Source organism: Protobothrops mucrosquamatus, unplaced genomic scaffold, assembly GCF_001527695.2.
Source record: "Protobothrops mucrosquamatus isolate PMUCROS unplaced genomic scaffold, P.Mucros_1.0 scaffold243, whole genome shotgun sequence".
NCBI lineage: Eukaryota > Metazoa > Chordata > Lepidosauria > Squamata > Viperidae > Protobothrops > Protobothrops mucrosquamatus.
In genome coordinates, this window is record NW_015386593.1 from 194,658 (window position 1) to 218,166 (window position 23,509).

General features: G+C 40.0%; 1 protein-coding gene across 1 annotated transcript in view; it reads right to left on the reverse strand.

Annotated features, from left to right (window-relative positions):
- NEK11 (NIMA related kinase 11) overlaps positions 1–23,509 on the reverse strand; it is an 87,490-nt gene that overhangs the window by 47,250 nt on the left and 16,731 nt on the right. Inside the window, exons 2-5 of the mRNA XM_015814356.1 lie at positions 7,275–7,440; positions 5,939–6,057; positions 4,276–4,340; positions 2,702–2,828 (exon numbers count right to left, since the gene is read on the reverse strand). Of these exons, the coding sequence (XP_015669842.1) occupies positions 2,702–2,828; positions 4,276–4,340; positions 5,939–6,057; positions 7,275–7,440 (477 nt within the window). The remainder of the gene's footprint in view (positions 1–2,701; positions 2,829–4,275; positions 4,341–5,938; positions 6,058–7,274; positions 7,441–23,509) is intronic.

The following is a 23,509-nucleotide window of genomic DNA, read 5'->3' on the forward strand; positions in this document are numbered from 1 at the left end:
TTTTAAGAAGAGACTGGACAGCCATTTGTCTGAAATGGCATAGGGTTTCCTGCCTGAGCAGGGGGTTGGACTAGATGACCTCCAAGGTCCCTTCCAACTTTATTATTATTATTATTATTATTATTATTATTATTATTATTATTATTATTATTATTATTATTATTATTATTATTATTATTATTATTATTATTATTATTATATGGACAAACTGTATGCTGTTTTGTCAGATTGTCAATTTTTATTTGATTCTGTTCTTTTAAATAAATAGTCCTTGACTTTTGACTGTAATTAGTGTTGCATGTCAGGATACCCATTAAGTAAAGCAGTGTTGGTTAATGACTCCCACCCCCTGCTCTCCATGATGCAGCTATTGAACAAACATGTAGGTTGTTAAGTGGAGTTCAAGATACCTCATGGGTGAGGGAAGGGCCCGAAAGGCCTAGCACAAATCAAGGTCCAACTGCCCCAGGTCTCCTTAAGACATCTCCCATCTATTGTTTTCTGCTCCTTAAGTTCCTGCAGGTTTTGGATCTGGTTCCCACTACTTTAGGCCCCACGCCCTCCTCCTCATTTACCTTCTGAGGAGCTCCGGAGCTTTCCACAGCACTGGAACAGGTTTGTGTTGCTCAGCCACATGGCCTAATACCAGAACCAGTCATCATGTTTCTGCCATCCACAATGAATGTGGCCACTGGGAACCCAGGAGCCACTTCCAGAATGTGCCACATGGCCATACCAGGAACTGCTTTATTTTGCTTGCCTGACATAGTCTGCGTAGTACTGCAGAAAGCATCAGGGCCCAGGAGCTTTCCATAGTGGTGTGCAGATCATGTTAGTGAAGCAGAATGGGTTTTGTCACTCAACCATGTAGAGTGATTCTGGAAGCAGCCCACCACCCACAATTCAATGTGGTCACTAAAAACATGGTGGCCACTTCTGGATGATGAAGCAATCTGTTCCAGCATTGTGGAAGCCTCTGGAGCTCTTCAAAAGGTAAGTGAGGAGGAAGAAGGTATCAGGGTATCAGGCCTAAAGCCTGTGGGGGCCCCGGGGGAGAAAAGGCCTGGAACCTGGAAAGGTCTGTGGGAAACTAGTGGGGGGGATGAGGAGATAGGCAGGGGGCATTGCAGCATCCCTACAGTTGATCATAGGGGCAAATGTCAGTGGAGCACTGCAGCAGCTGTAATTTCAGGACCTGGGTGTAAGCAGCTTTTGGAGGGAGTACACTATAATTTTAAATGCCAATTAAGTGACCAGTAGTTCAACAAGGATCACTTATAACATTGGCCAGTGCTGACTATACTAGATAGATATATTTCTGTTTTCTTTAGCACAATAATTGAAATGGGTTCTCTGGGAATTATCCACAGCCAAACCAAAAACCAAACTACTTTTATAGCAGGTGAAACAAAGCAAGGTGAAGCTCCTAGAGTTTATTAGCCTTATCTTACTAACACCAACAGTCAACTGCAAATAATCATGCTTACTGAAATATAATTCTTTACAATTAAGCACAGCTGAGAAATGTTGGTTAAAGCTAAGACTTCCTTTTCTTTTGCAGGGTCAAACTCAAGAAGAATAAGCTATTTGCTAGAGAGATGCCAAAACAAGTTGGGGACTACTGTATTACTTTTGCTAGGTATAAACCTAAATATTGTTTGTAAAGCACTTTTTAAAACTGCTGTATTTTTATATAAAAGTAAGGATGAATCGTGTAGAAGAAATGAAGCCAACCTGCACCTCCTGAGCTGCAGGCAAACCTGGACAGTTAGTAATGTGGTCCCACTTATAATAAAAAATATTTAAAAAATAAGTTAACTAAGATATATTTTATATATAGCCCAAGACAATTTCCTTCATACAATGTGGCCCAAGCAAACCAAAGACTGGACAACTTTGCAATAGCAAAAAAAAAATCAATAATAATAATACAAGAAAAAATGGCACCTATCTAACTTAACTACAAAAAAACAGAAATAATTCTTGCTAAGGCCCCAATATCACAACAGAATCCCCAGGAGGTATTGGTCTAGGGCTAAGTATGATTTAGAACTGCATTGATTCAAAATCTGTAACTGAAAGACAAAGCAAGACTGCTTGTGTGATAGGTTTACAGAAACGTTTAATGCCTTCTTTCTATCTTGCTCATATTTTTAAAAGTTTTCAGGCTACTTCATTGCTCACTCCAGGAGTTCAATTCTGAGTGACTCCAGGTTGACTCAGCCTTCCATCCTCCTGAGGTCGGTAAAATGAGGACCCAGATTGTTGGTGGGAATATGCTGACTCTGTAAATCACTTAGAGAAGGCTGTAAAGCACTGTGAAGCGGTATATAAGTCTAAGTGCTATTGCTATTTATCAGTTTATTAAATAACCTAAATAAAAATCCATTTTCAAATAGAAGAAAAATTGTGCCACAAAAGTATACATTAATAGAATACAATAAAATGTCTTTTTTCCAGAAGAAAAGTTAAAGATATGAAGAGGAATGTCAGACTAACCACTCAGGACAATATAAAGCATCGTCCTTACAATAAACATTTACATAGGGTGGTAGCCTGTTTATTCTAATAAGTGTGTGTTGGGGAGGTACAGAATTCCATAGAAAGAAAAAAACCCCTAACATATAAAGAAAATAGACTAGTTTTGTGCTTGCATGATCATTGTGGTGAAATGAATTTGAACATAGCACTGTCTCCTCACCAAATGTCTGATTTTGTGTCATAACCATGGTGTTGTAATGCCTCTGGGCTCATGTAGAAAGGTGTCCCAATAAAGGTAGTTGCTAAATCGCAGGATCCCATCAAGAGGCGAGAAACTCCAAAGTCCCCTTAAAAAGAAGAGTTAACATGTAGTAATCTGGTAGAAAAACAACCAATGAAGTAAAAAAACTAAGCTAAGCTAAAGATAGCTAACTATTTAAATTAAAACACATAGTTGTAAGAAATTTTCACAGGCTCCTAATAACACCTTTATAAACTGAGTATAAATAGTGGTTAATATTATGAATAAAAGTAGTTGTCCATATCTGCCTTCAATTCACAGATTAAGCTTTTATCCCCAATGAACTATTTTTTTTAAAAAGGGGGGGCTACCAACTTAGTTTTAAAATGTGTCATGCTATTGTGTATATAAATAATTCTTGATTTATGACCATAATTGGAACCATAATTTCTGTTGCTAAGCAAGCTGGTTGTTAAGCGGGTCATGATCAATTTTATAACCTTTTTTGTTATGGCTATTAAGTGAACCACTGCAGTTGTTAAGTGAATCATGTGGTCATTAAATGAATCTGACTTCTCCCATTGACAGTAATGAGGATTGGTGGTAAGTCATTTTTTCAGTGCTGTTGTAACTTTGAACTATTGCTAAATGAATGGTTGTAAATTAAGGATTACCTGGAGGCAAATGCACATTTATGCACATCCAGAACTTAATCATGCTTTTTCTTTTTTTAAAAAAAAGCAGAGCTAAATATAAAATGAACATAATTATTTTAAATTATTTCAAAATCAGAGCACAATTATAAAATAAGGATTTATGGCAGCAGAAGTTATAGGATGGTAGTTTATACTACCATCCTGTAGTGATAATTAACAATAAAAAATATTAATGGAATTTTTGGAAAAATATGATGGAAATACGTTTTTTTCTCAATTAACATGCTCTCATGTACTCTGAGGTCTTTAGCATAAGGAGAACAAAAACAATGGTATGTTTTATATAATGTGTAACAAAATAAACACACAATTTCTACAATACTGTGGTAACCTTGAAAAGTAATGGCAATGATTTTTTGATAAAAGTAAGCATATGCTGGATCCCATGGAAAACATCCCTTTCCATGTGCTTTGATCACTGAAGAATGTCATCACGAATTAGCTAACTAAGAAACTCTTACAGTAATATTTTTTGTGTGCCCCATGTACATGGGTTTGTGCAAGCCTAGCCATTACAATGGCAGTCTGGGAGAGAATAGATAAAGAGTTTTTTTTAAATAAAGAGAGGCAGTTTCACCCTGTTGAATATACTTTAAAACTAAGGTCTGGTCCTAAGCTAATGTTTCATTAAAAGAAAAATACTTGGGAATCTGTGGGGCAATAAGCCTGGGCAGGGAAAGTGGTAAGAATTCCTATCTCTTGGTCTAAGCATGGAGTTAGCATTCAAACCTTTGTTGGGCCTCTGTAACTAAAGTGGCCTTCAGTTTCATCTGCCTTGCCATCTCTGCCTCTCTACATGCCCCTGGAAAAATAAATAGTAACTTTTTTATATCTTACCAATTTTAACCAGATTATTTTTCAAAAAAATATTCTTAGCTTTCAAATCTCGATGAAGTATTCGCCTGAAAATAAAAAAAAAACCATTGTTCCAATAACAGGGAGAAAAGTAATTTGTTATTGTAACAAGTGTATCTTGTCATGTTATAAAACTTAAACATGTCCTCTAACTGTATTAATATCATTGTTTTTGGACTGCAATCCTGAACACATTTATTAACAACTAAGTCAATTTTTTGATTTTGAATAATGTTAATATCAAATTGTTTTAAAGCATGACATCAGATGCTACATGGGTTAGCAATCTCAATACCAGCACTCTATCTCAGGGGCTGCCACAAAGAAGAGGGAGTCAAGCTATTTTCCAAAGCGCCTGAAGGCAGGACAAGGAGCAACGGATGGAAACTAACCAAAGAGAGAAGCAACCTAGAACTAAGGAGAAACTTCCTGACAGTTAGAACAATTAACCAGTGGAACAACCTGCCTCCAGAAGCAGTGAATGCTCCAACACTGGAAGTTTTTAAGAAGAAACTGGACAGCCATTTGTCCGAAATGGTATAAGGTTACCTGCCTGAGCAGGGGGTTGGACTAGATGACCTCCAAGGTCCCTTCCAACTTTATCATTATTATTATTATTATTATTATTATTATTATTATTATTATTATTATTATTATTATTATTATTATTATTATTATTATTATTATTAATTATTATTATTAAGCAAGTCCCAAGTGGTTGCAAACAGGCAAACAGGCAACTAAGGCATAGCGCATCGCACAAGCGTAACATGACTGGCTGTTCCTAGGTGGTGAAGAATTTGTAAATGTACAAGTCATGGCATGAGTGTGGCAGGGGTGGCTGCTGCTAGGTGGGGGAGGGTGCATCAGTGGCCCACAAGCACGGCATGAACATGGCAGAGCAAGGGACGGCTCACTGTGCATACAAAGAGGTTTTAAATAATCCTGCCACTTTAAAAAGTGACATGAAGGGGGTTTCTGTGTTATTATTTTTTTAGTCAGGTACCAGGTACCTCACTTATACCTAAATCAGATTGATTTGGATGAGAAAAAAATCATGTTCTGAGTTTGTATTGCAGTTGATTAGCAACATTTGAAAGTGATATTTGCAAACATACTAACTGTAGATATGTTGATGATCTGAACTGATAGCTCTATTGAAGAAAGCTTGCTTTAGAAATCAATATCATGCCAGCAGGGAGAAGACTCATTTTTATACAGCCTAAAATGAATGCTGCATCTGAAGGAAATGGCTATTTCTTCTTGTTTGGACAATGAAATATTTTTCACTTTCATAATAATAGGGAGACATAAAAGATAATTTCACATTTGGAAAATAGTAGTTTGCATGTTCACATTAGCTTTCTTAGGAAATAAGCCAAAATGTATTTTCAATATATTTGTTATGTCATCTTTGTGGAAATAATAGTGAGATTCAAAATGGTACACTTTGGAAAATACATTATTTAAAAGGGCACACTCACTTTAGCCACAAATTAATAATCCAAACCCAGGTTGCTGGACAGAATTTCATATTAGAGATAAATAACTATTCTACAAGCTTTTAAAATGTTCCTTCTATGTCAGCAATTTAGCAATGGAAACTTAGCTTCAATTTATAGTATGACAAATGAAACTGCTATACCTTTCATGTAGATAGTTTACTCCAAGTAATAACTGTATAAACCATTCCACTATTTGACTTTCAGGAAATACCTTGCCACTTCTTTTGTACTCTTGAATTTTAAAGTCAAGGTCTCGACCCTGAAACACAGGAGCAAATGTACATTCTGTTGAAAGCATTACATCTTAATTCATTAAAATTAGTGGAAAGGAATTTATTGAACACAATCAGAGCTCCTTCTATTGTTTTTACTAATAAATATTAATTCACATTTATATACGGTAACTGTTTTAACTCCACGAGTGCTCTGTGTAATTCAAAAGCCTAGCATGAGGACCTACATAACTTCTAAAACTAATGCACTGTACATAGTCATGATGTGCAAAGATCTGTGAGTTCAATTCCTAGCTGAAGGCTTGAACTCCATGGTGTTAACATCTGGCTACCCAACATTGATGAATACCAACAAGGATGAAACCAGTCATATAGTGCATTCTTGTAGGAAAGGCTTGGAAAAACAGATTAAATTAATAGAATTTTTTTGGCACAGAATAGATATCCATTCTCATTTTTTTTTAATTTGAATGATGTAACTATGTGTAGAACTGCTGTTTCTAATTTAAGCAAGGCAGAGTAACCCTATAATCACCTATTGATGGAAGGATATTCTGAGGTAAAGTGATCACAATATCCACTGATTTGCCAACTTGCTGCAGCCTCAGCATTAATTATAAGTAGAATCTTTAAAGTTTCTATCCTACTGATTCTGGGAATTGGAGGAGAGACATATATAATTACTAAAGCTCAGAAGCAAACTACCGTCTTCGCTGGCAAAGCAGCTATTATGCTGATTCCTGTGGTTCCTCACTTACTCTCCCAACAAACACAGCACTGTCTTTAACTAATTGAAGAGGAAGGCAGCTCAGTCATTACAGCAATTGCATTACAGTTAATTGACATCGACCTGATGCATTCAGGCTGTCAGCATATAAAATTCAATTCTAAGTTCGTAAATGTTCAGGAAGATACCTATTTACTTTATAACATAAACTTTCTATAACTCTATTTGGTTTTTTGTATTCTTGAAGAACATAAAATACAGAACTAAGGGAACAAGAAGCTCCCATATAAGATATACCTAGTTTTACAATGCACAGTGTCTCAGCCAGATCATTTTCTAAAGTTGCACTGGATTGTCTCACAAGATTCTCTTAGGAAAGGAAACTCCACCGTAAGCATTTAAGCAAATTAATAATAAGAAACTTGAAACAATATTGGAATGGGGGGAGAGTGTCCTTAAAACCTTTTAAGGGTATTTATTCAGCAGCTCTTGAGAAAAATAGGACAGAGGTCTTACCTCACAGTATTCAGTAATGATGCAAAAACTGCCTCCTTCAACAAAACTTGTATAGAATTTAACAATGGCTGGATGGTCTAGCCTGGACAACAATTGTGCTTCCAAATTTGCTTCAACTGTTTCATTGGGCTTAAGATTCCCCACAGAGATTTCTTTCAAAACTTTCCTGTTGATAAAATCAGTAAATCATGAGACAGGATACTTGTACAATAGCTCTTTTTTTATATCCTGTACTCCCTAATTTTTAAATAGAGAATATCAATTTCATATGGAATATTATAGTCATAATCTTTTAACTTCTATTTGAATCTTTTTTAAATTAGAATTTTTAAATTTAATAAAATATTCAAAATATAGTAAATACAAAATAAACCAAAAAGAAATTGGGGAAAAATCCCATACCTTCCACCCATCTTTTTATTGAAAAATTGTCATCTTAATCTTTTCAACTTCCATTTGAATCTCATCTGATCAGGTTCATTTTATGCTTTTCTTATCACTGGGAACAGAGAAGGATCTATCTCCATTTTTACTGACATTTTAATAGTGAAATAATTATAAAGACAGTGTAATTACATGTACTGTAGGGTTGGACAGATAGTTCTTTTATAGTTCATGCCACTTCTGCATGTGTCTGACTCATAAATTTGTTTCTTTCAATTTTCATATAAATGGAATCTTTAAAATTTGAGTATTTTAAAAACACTTTCTTCCAACATATTTCTAAGCATCTTGCATATCAAAATATAGTTTTAGTTGTTGCTGTTTGAGTAAATTAGAGAAGTGCAAAATACAAACATAGCTTAGTCTGAAAGGCATGTGTTGTTCTAGTTATACATTTATGATAGACAAAAACATACTCAATTGTTCATATTGAATTTGAGAGGCCGAGAGGTTCAGTGGCTTAAAGATGCTAGTGAAATTCTCTGCTCTGGTGGTTTGAGTCCTAGCACTGCATGATGGAGTGAGCTTCTGTCACTTGCCACCGCCAACCTAGCAGTTCAAACGCATGCTACATGCAAGTTGTATCACTTCACTAAGAAAATAATGGCACTTCGTGCAGAAGTATGAATTCAAGTGGTGCCGAACCTACCCAAATGTGATGCCCAAATGGAAGGTAACTTCAGTGGAGAGAAAAAGGCCCGGATGCTGCTGCATAATGCCGTTAGCCATTCTGAATGCAGAGCTAGTTGGATCCCTTGTGGTGCACTTTTGCATAGCATGTGAGCATGAATTTAGGTAGCCAAACAACTACCGGTATTCTGTATAAGCACTGTAGTCTCCTTGCTTAATATACCATCACTATTTGCTAAATAAATAAATGTCCAGGTTTGAATTTCAAACATCTGTTTCACATTTCAAATATTATAATCATTTTCAAAATGTTTCACATATACTGTATATAAGGCCTATGTTTCAAGTTTGAAACATTTGGTTTCTTCTTTGAAATATTACAAAATGATCTAACAGCTTATATGAGTGAAATAGATTTCAAAACAGCGGTTGTGGCTGTGGTGATGATTACGGTTGACATTAATATTATTGCTTTTGCACACTCCAGTAACTAACTCAATTTAACAGAATAACAGAGTTGGAAGGGACTTTGACAGTCTACCCTATGGTAACAGAAAGAGCACTTCCACCCCTCTGCATATCACCTCATCATATTTCCTGGTGGCAGAATTTTAGGAGAATTAAAATAAACAAAGCATTTCCTAACGATCATTTTTGTTACAATCCCTGTCCTGACTAAATATTACACTCCAAAGGCAACAGAATATCTCTACACTAGCATAAATTTCAAACATACTTTGATAGAGTTTCAAAGCTTAATGTCACAGCGCTTACACAGAACAAACTTATGGAATTCTTCACACCGTGGCTTTCCTGTGTTTAATGGTTCAGAATGCTGTAAGGCATGCTTTAAGCTACCGTATTTTAATAGATCCAAGAACTTGCCACAAATTTTCTCATACACAACTTGCATAAAATATATTTGCTGCATTCATACTCTGAATATAAATTATGAAACCTGGCTCAATAGCAGTAACTATGAGAGGGATCTTAAATATGAGCCTGCAGTGTGTGGCAGCAGCCAAAAAAGGCAACACAATCCTAGGTTACATTAATAGAGGGATAGAATCAAAACACCTGAAGCATCAATACTGTTTATTAAGACTTAATAAGACCACACTTAGAATACTGCAACCAGTTGCGGTCATCATATTATAAAAAAAGATGTAGAAATTCTGGAAACAGTGCAGAAAAGAGCAACAGAGATGATTAGGGGTGGAGGCTAAAACATATGAAGAATGGTTGCAGGAATTAGGTATGTCTAAGAAGGACGAGGGGTGACATGATAGCAGTGTTCCATTATTTGAGGGGCTGCCACAAAAAAGAGGGGGGTCAACCTATTTTCCAAATCATCAGAAAGCAAGACAAGAAACAATGGATAGAAATTAATCAAGGAGAGAAGCAACCTAGAACTAAGGACAAATCTCCTGACAGTGAGAACAATTAACCAGTGGAACAGCTTTCCTCCAGAAGCAGAGGGTGCTCCATCGCTGGAGATTTTTGAGAAGAGATTAGACAGCTACTTGTCTGGAACTTTTAGGGTCTCCTGCTTGAGCAGGAGGTTGAAGTAGAAGACCTCCAAGATCTCTTCCAACTCTGTTATTCTATTATTATAGTTATCACTATAGACGATGATAATTTTTTTAAAATTGAAGTTATACAAAACACTTTTAAAATGGGAGTTCAGCAAACTTCCGTATTTAATAAATAAAACTTTATGCCTGTATTCAATAGCAAACCTTTCCATGCATTTTAATCAAGCAGATACTAAAAATATATTGTGGTTTTATATCAGAGCTTGATATAAAAAACACTGTATATTGTAATGAGATTTTAGATGGGCACAGTAAACATTTTCAGTACAATCTGAATAAATCAGAAGGTTTAAATTGTATGAAGAGAACACTGCAATTGATGTTCACAATAATAAAAATTCATAATCTGTAAAGAAAAGGGAAAGTACAATATTTGTTTTCAGGGAGTAAACAATAAATCCTTGTAAACTATCTTTTCATAAACAGTTACCTGGAAATAGGTACATTAACATTTTTGTACATATCATTTGCCTAAAACTTGCCTATAAATATTATAATATAATAATAAAATACAGAATAGTTTTTTGAATTACTGCAAACTTTCTGCTATTAAAATAGGTAATATTTAAAGTAATCTTCTCATCTTTGATTTGACAGCATGACATTATTTTTTCCTGCTCACAGATCATGTCACTAAGCTGTCAAAGACAATGAGCTTTCCTTAAATATCACTTAATAGAAGATCTTTATGCATCAAAAGGCAGCAATAAAAACTTGACATGGCAGGACAGCTTGTCATTTAATTCACTCTATGATTTTGCTGTTGCCATCACCTGTCAAGCCACATGACACATGTTTATCTTAGTAAAATTCTATCACTAGATAGCAAATGAAAAATCTGTACACTTATAAATTATGGTTTGTTATCATACCATGTATTTTTATTATCAAAATCATAGCTAGTCTTTTCACTAACTGAAAGTTTTGCAGAATACCGGAATTGTTGCAGGAAAAATGAATAAAATGGATTTAAAACATTTAAATATTTTTGCAAAGGAAATTATGTTTCTGCAAAAAGGTTTCTACTTTCCGCTTTTGAAATGTTTATTTAGAAAAATTTAGATTGACTCTTAGAAGATAACAAAAACATTGCTTTTTAAGATTCAGGTTTTTTTTAATTGAGTACTGCTTGTGATATAAATTGATTTTATTTTTTAATAGACAAAAACATTTAAAGATATAAGCAATAATTTGCTTTTTTAAAAACCTGGCAAAATTCCCAAGACTTAAAAGTATATGCATATATAGAAAATATGGGGTACGCTTTAATATAGTACTGTAATTAAAAGTTTTAATCAAAATCAGATCTGCTATTGTGTTCCTTCAGGTGGTAGATGCAGAAATTGGCAGCTGAAATGGAGAGATGGACACCAGTCTCCAAATTCTTCATCTTCAACTGGCAGTCTAGTTGGATTTGTAGCTGTATTGCAAGGACTATTACCAGGACTAAAATTTCCTAAGTGTTACCACATCATGATGAGCTATTTAAACTGCCTTAAACAATTTTATTTAGTATTCTGTTTTCATAGTTATCAACTTCTGGGAAGTACAAGCTAGGCATGGTGTCCTATCCCACACCACAAGGGTTTGAAGTCTTTATAAAGGCTTCATCTGCCCTGAATAGTATTCCCCAGGATTCACCACACAGGAACCAGAGCAAGACCCGATAAGTCCAATTTTCCCAGGTCAAGAAAAACACAGAGAAAGTTCAGCAAAGACAAGTCCATGGTCCAAAACACAAATCCAATTCGAAGATCCACAAGGTAAAGTCCAAAGTCCAGAAATAGGGTCAAGGGCAAAGTCCCAAAGCAAGGGACACGATGGCTGAACAAAGCACGATCTGTAATGGAAGAGATGTTCTCATTGTCACTCTGCTCCATGTGCAGGAATAAATAGCTGTCAGCCAGTGCAATTCAACTCTGTATTCTGAACAATAATTGCTTGGACAGCAGAAGAGCTACCTTGAAATTTCACAAGACCAATTGTTTAATTGTTCTTGCACTGTGCTTTCTTGTTTGCATATTTTCCCCCCAACATTTCTGCTTCATTTTTTTGTCACAGAAGTTGCATGTTGCTCATATTGTAAATGCATACATGTCCCATAATTCTACAGGGATAAACTGACAGTAGCTGTTAGTTAAGCACAAATAATTCTCAACTTACGATAACAATTGGGACTAGCTTTTCCATCAGTAAAAAATGCAGTCATAAAGTGTGACCACATCACTGAACAACAGCAATCTCTTCAGGGCCAGTTGCCATCTTAAACTGAATCTCATGGTTGTTAGGTGAGACAACTTCCTGTCAGATTTCTAAAATCAAAGTCAGTGGGGAAACTATCAGGAAATTGGAAGTCCCCCTCAGGCAGATAAGTAGATGCTGCCAGGTGGATATGCAAAGCTGGAGAGACTGCATAAGAAGAACTATGTGGGTTTGGAATGGCCAGGGATGGTAGACAAAGCTTTGTGAAGGAAATGAAGGAAATGTGAGTGCAAACAAATACACACTCATCGTAGAAAAACAACTCTCCAGCAGTTCAGTTGGTGGAATGGTCTATCAAAGGGCAACAATTGTTGAATTTGCATTCTTCAAATGGACTAATTTATAGAGTATTACAAAATGTGGGACCCCATAGCTCTTGTGGAATTGAAATTTGGCAAAGTTGTGGCTAGTACTGCTGTGCTGCCACATCAGCTGTAATAGCCATTTGCAATGCCTCCTGCCAACTTCCTGCAAGGAAAGTCAATGGGGAAGTTGGCAAGAAGTTGGAAGTGGCTCTCACTTCCACTGCTTTTTTGCCTGCCTGTAATCATTCTGTTTCTGTTTAAGTAAGAAAATATCTCTGAAACAATAACCCAATAGGTCAAGGGCTTTCTAGTATGTTTTGAAGCTCTATGAATTGATGGCTATATATAGCAGGTTTCTCCTTCCCTGTGTAGTGATAAATTACTAAATCTTTGTAATAAGAAACCTGCCTGGCATTGTGTAGCTGTCAATTTTTGTGATATAGATATGTAGTTCAAAATAATATGGCATTAAAAATGCTATTTTTGTCCCTAATGCTTTTTTAATGAATGCTTCTTAAAATAAAGCTTTGAACATATAAAACATCTAATAATGTTTATTCTCACCATTAAAATAAAAATGAAAGAAATTATATGTTAGTTAATGCATTTAACCTATAATGGTATGATCCAGATTAAGTACATCATAGTTTAGGAACAATAAACATGAAAATTCCAGATGTTTTTATTAATTTGAATAGTTCCAATAGGCCATATGTCTTGGCATGACAGATATTAAATCTAAAACTCTTGCTCTGGCCAAGCTGAATTACAACTAATCCTAAAAGTTCTGCCTGTTGCAATGTCCCACAGATAGACAGACAGACAGACAGACACACACACACACACACACACACACTCCACTTGCATCCACCCATATTTACAACCACTTTTTGGCTACCTGCCTATCAATGCTACCAGCTGCCCCCATCATCTGGCCTTGCCCCTGCCTCCACAATTGCTGCATCACATACCACACACTTACCCAGGGTCTCCATTCATTTCTCATCCAAGACCTCCATTTGTACATCAGCCACAGTCTCTGTTTATGTCCCACCCAGGGACTTCTTTTGCAAAAGAAGCCTGGCATGTAAAAGAAAGCCCTAGCTGCACCAGTATGAAAGAAGAACCAGCTAGAAGAGCCCTTATTTTGTGCCAAAGTAGCTGGCACCTTTTTTCATATACCAGGCTTTTTTCTTAAAAAAAAATCCTGGGTCGGGCCATTCAAGAAGTGGAGAGGAGGCAATTCCTTATGTTATCAAGGTCTGGGGCTAAGAGAGATCAAGCTGGGAATGGCCTAAATTGGGATGGTCTCACCTAGCAACCAGTGGGATTCAGTCAATGATGGTCATAGAAATTATTGGGATTGCCATTGCTATCGATGTGGTCACGTCATATTTTGCTTTATGACTGCATCATTTAGCAACAGAAATTCTGGTCCCAATTACAGTTGTTAACCAAGAGCTACCTGTATTCTATTGTTTCATTAGCTGAAGAACACTGAATCATCCTGAAAATGCAGAAATTAATTATTTCACAAAGAGAAAATTAATCTCATTGAAGAAAATAATACTGCAGGTTTTAGTCAAATTCATCTCCACAACTGAAAGCAATGAACAGAGATTCAGAGATCAAATCAATACTATGAGATGAAGAGAAAGTATTAAAAAATAAAATCTGGAATGTAAAAAAAAGGATGCTTCCTTCAAATAATTAGCAATTGACTTATTCAAGGAACATATGCTTTGGCCTTTGTAAAGCTTAAAAATCTGTATGCTATTTGTTTATTTGTTTGTTTATCATATGGCACATTCACATTATATTTCAGTAAAAGGAACACAGATAAAATAAAAACATAGTTTCATAGAACATAAAATCAGAAATTTAAAAGGAATATTACAAACATATATCTAAGTTTCAAATATAATTTTACTTCATTTGTCGCAGCCAAGAAATTAGAGAAATCTCCATTATAGGCTCTGTTTTGACAGTTGTTAATTTGTTTTTTGGCACCATAGTCACAATTCAGTGAGGATATTTTCCCCACTGGTAGAAAGTGTCTGCATATTTACCATGGCCAGTGCAAATTTGGTTGAATATTGTCCATATCGCTTGAATTAGTCAAATCTAGGTGGATTTTTCCAAGATGCAGAGCAAGCTTTGACACTGTGAGAGGCAATTTTGTTTCCAGTGTTGTTTTCACATGTTGTGAGTTTTGAAATAATCTTTTACAACTGCTTTAGCAGTAAAGATGGCTGGGTTCTACATCTCAACCTGTTTCATTCCAAACAGGCTATGTCCTCAGTATTGGCAGCTGTAAATTATCAATAATTTCAGATATTCTTGAAGGAAGGCCTTTTTTGTTTTGTTTCCAGAGATGATATATGATTTGCAACAGGTAATCAATATGTGGGAGGAGACGGAATCATTCCATTAATGATGCACATTTTTTGTATGCTAATATTTTAGGAAGAGACCCTGAATGTCAAGTTACATAGGTCATTATGGTCCTTTAGAGGACTTGATCGCCAACATGATTGCCAACGTCCGATAACGGATATGGCACAAGAAGAAGAAGAAGAAGACTTTTGCCCATGAAATCATCCAGGACTCCTGTCTTGGTTCTTTTCCAAGCTTCATTTCAGGGATGGACATAGACTTTAGGAGAGATTATGAAGTTTAACTTTGTGGAAAGTGGCAAGAAGCTATTTAGTGATACAGTAATGTTCCCATTCCCATTTTTAAGACCACTCCCAACATCAGAAAAACAAGACAAAAATTTATATTTGAATTCATATTATATAGCAAATAATCAAAATTTCATGAGTTATACAAACAGGTAAATATAGTGACAGCTTAATCTCAAGAATGACTGGATGATGAACAACCAATATGATTTGTAGCATTACATCCTTTGATAGAGTCTCTTTTGATTGCACTGGGAGCCTTGAATATTGTTCAGCTTTTTTTCTAAATATATTATTGATATTTTCTACTTGAAATCCAAACATTACAAAACAGGGATTACATCAAGAGTACAATATTCATAGATTCTATATCACCCTGTCCCAACATGAAGTAAGGACTGAAAAAGGTAAGGCTAGAACCATTATTACTCAGGCTGAGTATAATCACTATCATAAAACTGGAGCAAGTATCTCCCAATCTTAAGACTGAAGAAAGAACAACCAAAAATCAACTGAGTCAAAAGGGAATAGTGGGAGTGTTAGGATTTAAACTCCAGTGTATATAGAATTGTGGTGCTTAAAAAATTGTGAACCACTAACAGCAAGATGTGCAACAATTAAAGACGATAACTATGTAAGATTATTAAAACAAATAAAATTATATCTGGAAAAATGAAAAAATCTATAACTTTCGATGCTGGGGAGAATAGCAACAGTGAAAATGAATATCTTACCAAAATCCTTTTTTTTATTTCAAACAATACCTACAAGATTGGGAAAAATCTTTTTGATGAAATAAATACAATAATACTAAAATTTATTTGGCAAGGAAAAAAAGCTAGAATCAGACTGAAAATGTTACAAGAAATGAAAGAAAATGGAGGACTTGGACTGCTGGACTGAACGCTATATTACCAAGCAACTATATTAATATGGATAAAAGAGGGGATAACGCTTAGAGACAAAAGAATACTATACCTAGAGAGGCATGACCTACAACTGGGTTGGCATGCCTTTCTGTGGTATGAAAAGAATAAAATACATAGATATTTTCAAAATCATTATATAAGAAATGCACTCTTCTTAGAACAGGAAAAAATAAAAGCGAAAATTTATATTAAAATACCTGGATGGCTTTCAACAATGGAAGCATTTGCTTACCCAAATTTGATTAATTATGAGAAAGTTGTGACCTATAAAGATATTCTAAACAATGAAGGGAAACTGAAGTATAGACCAAACTTAGAAGAACAGGGTATTGATTTATCATGGTGGCCATATTTGCAAATTCAAACGAGATACAAAAAAGATGTTAAAACAACGGGACTTTATAAAGAACAGACAGAATTTGACCAGATATTACTGAAAACAGAAGAAAAATTGATTAAAAAACTTTACAAATATTTGCTAAGCTTAAAGATGGAAGAGGAACAAGTAAAAGAAACAATGATAATATGGGCAAAGAACTTTGGGTATAATATAGAATTAGAAAAGTGGCAAAGCTTATGGGAAAGAAACTCTAAAATAACGAAAGCAGCAACATATAAAGAAAACTTATACAAAATGGCATTTTATAGATGGCATTTAACACCGGTGAGATTAGCAAAAATGTTTAAAAATATGTCTAATAAGTGTTGGAAATGTAAACAAAAACCAGGTACTTACTATCATATCTGGTGAACATGCCTTAAAGCTAAAAGATTTTGGTCAAGAATACACATATGGTTAGAGAAAATGATTAAAAAACATATAGACTTTAAGACAGAATTGTTTTTGTTAGGCATAATAGCAGGAAACTATGAGAAATAATGTATGTACTTAATTCTACACATATTAACTGCAGCAAGAATAGTATTTGCTCAATATTGGAAAAATGAAAACCTACCAACGGAGGAAGAATTAATTAAGAAAATCTTAGATTGTGCAGAAATGGACAGATTGACATTAAAGATAAAAGAGAAAGAAGATTCAGTATATTTTAGAACATGGGATAATTTTTATCAATGGCTAGAAAAATGAGTTAGAGAGAAAGGAATGTGATGTGTACTATGTAACATTAAATATGAATTAGTAAGAAGAAAACTATCGGTTGAAGTGAAGATGTAAGAAACATATTATTAATTAACGTATTGATTATGAAAATATAGAAACTAATTATCACTGATTTTTTTAAACACATCAATCCAGACAATATGCTGTTTGCAAAATACTAAAGAATGTATACACACACACACACACACATACACACATTTGTGAACCACATTGAATTTTCAATACTTTTGCATAAATATGATCTAAAACAAGTGGAATATTTTTGATTCATTTGTTTAAATGGATTCTCTTTATCTAGTTTTAGGACTTGTGTAGGGAATAGATCACATTTTAGATCACAGAAATATTGAAAATTCAAAAGACTGCAAATTTTTAACCACCTACTCTAAGCATTTGCCTCTGTCTGCCTGTCTATCGGTCTCTTTGTATGAATCTTGATGCTCTATAGCAGGGCTTTTCAACCTTTTCACCCATTGTACCACTTTTAGGATATGGCAATATCCGTGTACCACCAGTCGCCTAGCAAGGGGTCAAAAACATGATGAAAAACGTGCTCCCCAAGCCACAGCTGAGCAAGACATCTGCCTGCCCACCTGGCGGTGCTCTTCCTCCTGTCCGAGGTTTTCATTGTTGTGAGCATTTCTGTTGAGGACTGGCAGTGGGGGTGGGATGGGGGTGTTTGGTTTTTATTCCCCCCCCCCCCCGTCTGCTGGGTGGTTGCAGCAGGTTTTGGTCACTTCACATGACCCTGGGACACTGTGACCGCCATAAATATGAATCAGTTGCCAAGCATCTGAATGTAAATCACAAGACCCTAGAGATGCTGCAACATTCCAGCTGATCGGCGCTTCTTCTGGGCTCAGCAGAAGCACCAGGATCAGTGCCGAGCTACAGCTGGATCCTGGCACTGATCCTGATGCTTCCACTGAGCCCTGACAGCCCTGCAGCTCCAGCCATCTCTCACTCAGGCTTGTGCAATGCTGCCACTGGTTCAGCTCATTCCCCTCCCCCGCTACCACTTTTCTAGGATGGTCGTGTACCATTTGCCAGGTGCCAATGTACCACAGGTGGTACCCGTATCACTGGTTGAAAAGCCCTGCTCTATAGTAGGCAGTGTGTTTCCATGGGATTTCCTACTTGTGTACTAAAAAACAATGGACATTTGTGAACCAACTGCTGTTAGTTAGTGATTATTATAACTAAGTTTCAGGAGAATAGAAATGCATGTCATGCCTAAATGAAGCCTGACATCTGAAATGAAGCCTGACATTCAACTGCTAAACTTCTGAACAATAATCTGTTGACTAGGAAATTCTGAGAGGTAAAAACCATACACCAAGCTAATAACCTAGTTGGTAAAGCAATTTACACTGTAGATTGTTGTTGTTAGTTGCGAAGTCGTGTCCAATCCATCGCGATCCCATGGACAATGTTCCTCCAAGCCTTCCTGTCCATCTTCTGGAGTCCATTTAAGCTCACACCTACTGCTTCAGTGACTACATCCAGCCACCTCATTCTCTGTCGTCCCTTTCTTCTATTGCCCTCAATCTTTCCCAGCATTAGGCCCTTCTCCAGTGAGTCCTTCCTTCTCATTAGGTGGCCAAAGTACCGTATATACTCGACTATAAGCCGAGTTTTTAGCCCATTTTCTGAGCTGAAAAATGCCCCCCTAGGCTTATACTCGGGTCAATATTTTCCCCCAGTTCTTTGTGGACTTACAATATCCGAGCACCGTTTAAAGAGACGCCGAAGGAAGACGGTGCCCAACTGCGCACCTTTCCCCCTTGGCGGGGTGGTCTTTTGCAAAGTCTTTTGCTCGGATATTGTAAGTCCACAGCAGCGCGGGCGGCAGCAGCAGCAGCGGCGTCTCCCTCTCCAAATCCCAGGCTGGAGTCAAGCCCTTTTAAAAAATGCCAGCTCGGGAGCGAAAGCAAAAGGGGCGGGGGAGTGGGGCTTCGTTCACGCGCGGATCCCCTACGCTCGTATTTATTTACCGTGTTATGACCTGGCTGGCGGCGGCGGCAGCAGAAACAGCAGCCTCCTTCCTCGTTTAGCTCCGATTCCCTCCCCCCGTGTCGCCTCTGAGCTGCAGGACTCCGCCGCTTGCTTTATAAACCCTTGGCCGCTGCTCCATCCACACACGCTCGCGCAGGGAAAGGGGGAAACGGGTGGGCCGGCCGGCTCCCCTCTCCTCTTTGTGTGTGTGTGTGTGTGTTTGTCTTTCTCTCTCTCTCAATTCTCCCCCACCCCAAAAGCGGGGAGGGGGCGACCTTGCAAAAGGGAGGGGGCTTCTCTCGGTTGCGGGGAAGGCTGGAGGTGTGCCTTTCTCGGCCAGCCCGGGTAAATTCGGCCGTATTCTTCAATACGGGCCGGCCCCAGCAGTTCCGGCTGGTTGCCGGCAGTTGGCTGTTCCTCCCTGGCCGCCTCGCCCCCCCCCCGGTTTGTCGGTGAGCGCCCGGCAGAGCGCAGCGTCGCCAGGCCTCCCCCCTTAGCGCGAGGCATCTGGCATTCCCCCTCACGCTTGGCTGCGGCGGCCCGGGGTATTCCGTCCTGGCCTCGACACGCAGCGCCGCAGGGAACGGAAGGGGGGAGGGCCGTACCTGGAGCACCACATGAAGAATTGGCTGAAGAATACGGCCGAATTTACCCGGGCAGGCGCAGGGAAAGGGGGAAACGGGTGGGCCGGCCGGCTCCCCTCTCCTCTTTGTGTGTGTGTGTGTGTGTGTCTCTCTCTCTCAATTCTCCCCCACCCCAAAAGCGGGGAGGGGGCGACCTTGCAAAAGGGAGGGGGCTTCTCCCGGTTGCGGGGAAGGCTGGAGGTGCGCCTTTCTTGGCCAGCCCGGGTAAATTCGGCCGTATTCTTCAATACGGGCCGGCCCCAGCAGTTCCGGCTGGTTGCCGGCAGTTGGCTGTTCCTCCCTGGCCGCCTCGGCCCCCCCGGTTTGTCGGTGAGCGCCCGGCAGAGCGCAGTGTCGCCAGGCCTCCCCCCTTCACGCGAGGCGTCTGGCGTTCCCCCTCGCGCTTGGCTGCGGCGGCCTGGGGTATTTCGTCCCGGCCTCGACACGCAGCGCCGCAGGGAACGGAAGGGAAGGGGGGAGGGCCGTACCTGGAGCATCACATGAAGAATTGGCTGAAGAATACGGCCGAATTTACCCAGGCTGGCCGAGAAAGGCGCACCTCAAGCCTTCCCCGCAACCGGGAGAAGCCCCCTCCCTTTTGCAAGGTCGCCCCCTCCCCGCTTTTGGGGTGGGGGAGAATTAGAGAGAGAGACACACACACACACACACACACACACACACACACACAAAGAGGAGAGGGGAGCTGGCCGGGCCACCCGTTTCCCCCTTTCCCTGCGCCTGCCCGGGTAAATTCAGCCGTATTCTTCAGCCAATTCTTCATGTGATGCTCCAGGTACGGCCCTCCCCCCTTCCGTTCCCTGCGGCGCTGCGTGTCGAGGCCGGGACGGAATACCCCGGGCCGCCGCAGCCAAGCGCGAGGGGGAACGCCAGATGCCTCGCGCGAAGGGGGGAGGCCTGGCGACGCTGCGCTCTGCCGGGCGCTCACCGACAAACCGGGGGGGGCGAGGCGGCCAGGGAGGAACAGCCAACTGCCGGCAACCAGCCGGAACTGCTGGGGCCAGCCTGTATTGAAGAATACGGCCGAATTTACCCGGGCTGGCCGAGAAAGGCGCACCTCCAGCCTTCCCCGCAACCGGGAGAAGCCCCCTCCCCGCTTTTGGGGTGGGGGAGAATTGAGAGAGAGAGAGAGAGAGACAAACACACACACACACAAAGAGGAGAGGGGAGCCGGCCAGCCCACCCGTTTCCCCCTTTCCCTGCGCGAGCGTGTGTGGATGGAGCAGCGGCCAAGGGTTTATAAAGCAAGCGGCAGAGTCCTGCAGCTCAGAGGCAACACGGGGGAAGGGAATCGGAGCTAACCGAGGAAGGAGGCTGCTGTTTCTGCTGCCGCCGCCGCCAGCCACGTCATAATATGGTAAATAAATACGAGCGTAGGGGATCCGCGCGTGAACGAAGCCCCACTCCCCCGCCCCTTTTGCTTTCGCTCCCAAGCCGGCATTTTTTAAAAGGGCTTGACTCCAGCCTGGGATTCGGAGCAGGAGACGCCGCCGCTGCTGCTGCCGCCCGCGCTGCTGTGAACTTACAATATCCGAGCAAAAGACTTTGCAAAAGACCACCCCGCCAAGGGGGAAAGGCGCGCAGTTGGGCACCGTCTTCCTTCGGCGTCTCTTTAAACGGTGCTCGGATATTGTAAGTCCACAAACTGGGGGAAAGAACCGGGCGGGCAGGCGAGAGAGGTGGGCAGAAAAAAAGGGGGGGGAAATCCACACACGCTCGTGCAGGGAAAGTGGAAAACGGGTGGGCCGGCCGGCTCCCCTCTCCTCTTTGTGTGTGTGTGTGTGTTTGTCTCTCTCTCTCTCTCTCTCTCTCTCTCTCAATTCTCCCCCACCCCAAAAGCGGGGAGGGGCGACCTTGCAAAAGGGAGGGGGCTTCTCCCGGTTGCGGGGAAGGCTGGAGGTACGCCTTTCTCGGCCAGCCCGGGTAAATTCGGCCGTATTCTTCAGCCAATTCTTCATGTGATGCTCCAGGTACGGACCTCCCCCCTTCCCTTCCGTTCCCTGTGGCGCTGCGTGTCAAGGCCGGGACGGAATACCCCGGGCCACCGCAGCCAAGCGCGAGGGGGAACGCCAGACGCCTCGCGCGAAGGGGGGAGGCCTGGCGACGCTGCGCTCTGCCGCGCGCTCACCGACAGGGCCGGGGGGGCCGAGGCGGCCACGGAGGAACAGCCAACTGCCGGCAACTAGCCGGAACTGCTGGGGCCGGCCCGTATTGAAGAATACGGCTGAATTTACCCGGGCTGGCCGAGAAAGGCGCACCTCCAGCCTTCCCCGCAACCAGGAGAAGCCCCCTCCCTTTTGCAAGGTCGCCCCCTCACCGCTTTTTGGGTGGGGGAGAATTGAGAGAGAGAGAGAGAGAGACAAACACACACACACACACAAAGAGGAGAGGGGAGCCGGCCGGCCCACCCATTTCCCCCTTTCCCTGCGCGAGCGTGTGTGGATTTCCCCCCCTTTCCCCCCCTTTTTTTTCTGCCCGCCTCTCTCGCCCGCCCACCCCGGTTACAGCTTCTCACTATCCAAGAATACCCTTCCAGCTGACGTGGGGCGTGTTATCAACTATTGCTCCTTTGTGCAAAGTGCTACAATCGCGCGGTTACCAGAGGGGTGGGGTTGCAAAGAGGCCGTTTAGCCCAGGCGGAAAAATGTGTGTGCTGAAAAATGCCCCCTCGGCTTATATGCGAGTCACCATTTTTTCCCAATTCTTTGTGGCAAAATAGGTCCCTCGGCTTATAGTCGGGTCGACTTATACTCGAGTATATACGGTACTTGAGTTTCAACTTCAGGATCTGGCCTTCTAAAGAGCAGTCAGGGTTGATCTCTTCTAAGACTGACTGATTTGAACATCTTGCAGTCCAAGGGACTCGCAGGAGTCTTCTCCAGCACCATAGTTCAAATGGCCTCAATTCTTTGGTGCTCAGGCTTTCTTATGGTCCAACTTTCACAGCCATACATTGCAACTGGGAAAACCATGGCCTTGACTATACGTACTTTTGTTGGCAGGGTGATGTCTCTGCTTTTTAGTATGCTGTCTAGATTTGCCATAGCTTTCCTCCCCAGGAGCAAGCGTCTTTTAATTTCTTGGCTGTAGATTAGCTGTCTTGAATGTCCTCCGGATGCATTAGACCTCCATGATTCCCAGATAACATAATCGTTGCCCATGCTCACAGGGAATTATGATATATACTTATTAGATTTATATTCATTTTTCATTCAGGAGTTTAAGCTTAAAAATATGCTCCCTTCTTGTATTCTTTCACACAACAAGAATCCTGTTGTGTTGGCTAGGTAGAGAGAGTGGCTAATCCAGAGTCACCCAGTGAGTTTCTGTAATGAAGAGGGGACTGAATGTAGTTCTCCCTATTCCTATTACAAAACATTATATAATTTTCTGTTTCAAAATGTGTCAATAACAATATATTTCAATAATTTTATGCAGAAAAAGATTGATAAAACTTTTAGAAATCATATAATAAGGGCTGCACTGTTAAGAGTTTGGCAAAAGTATTTTCTTAAGTTTGATGTTAAACTTCCAATTTGGGTCATACCATCACATATTTTTTTGACCATACCTAGATTTGTGGTAATGGAGGCGCCACCTTATAAGGACTTGTTATATCAGAATGGT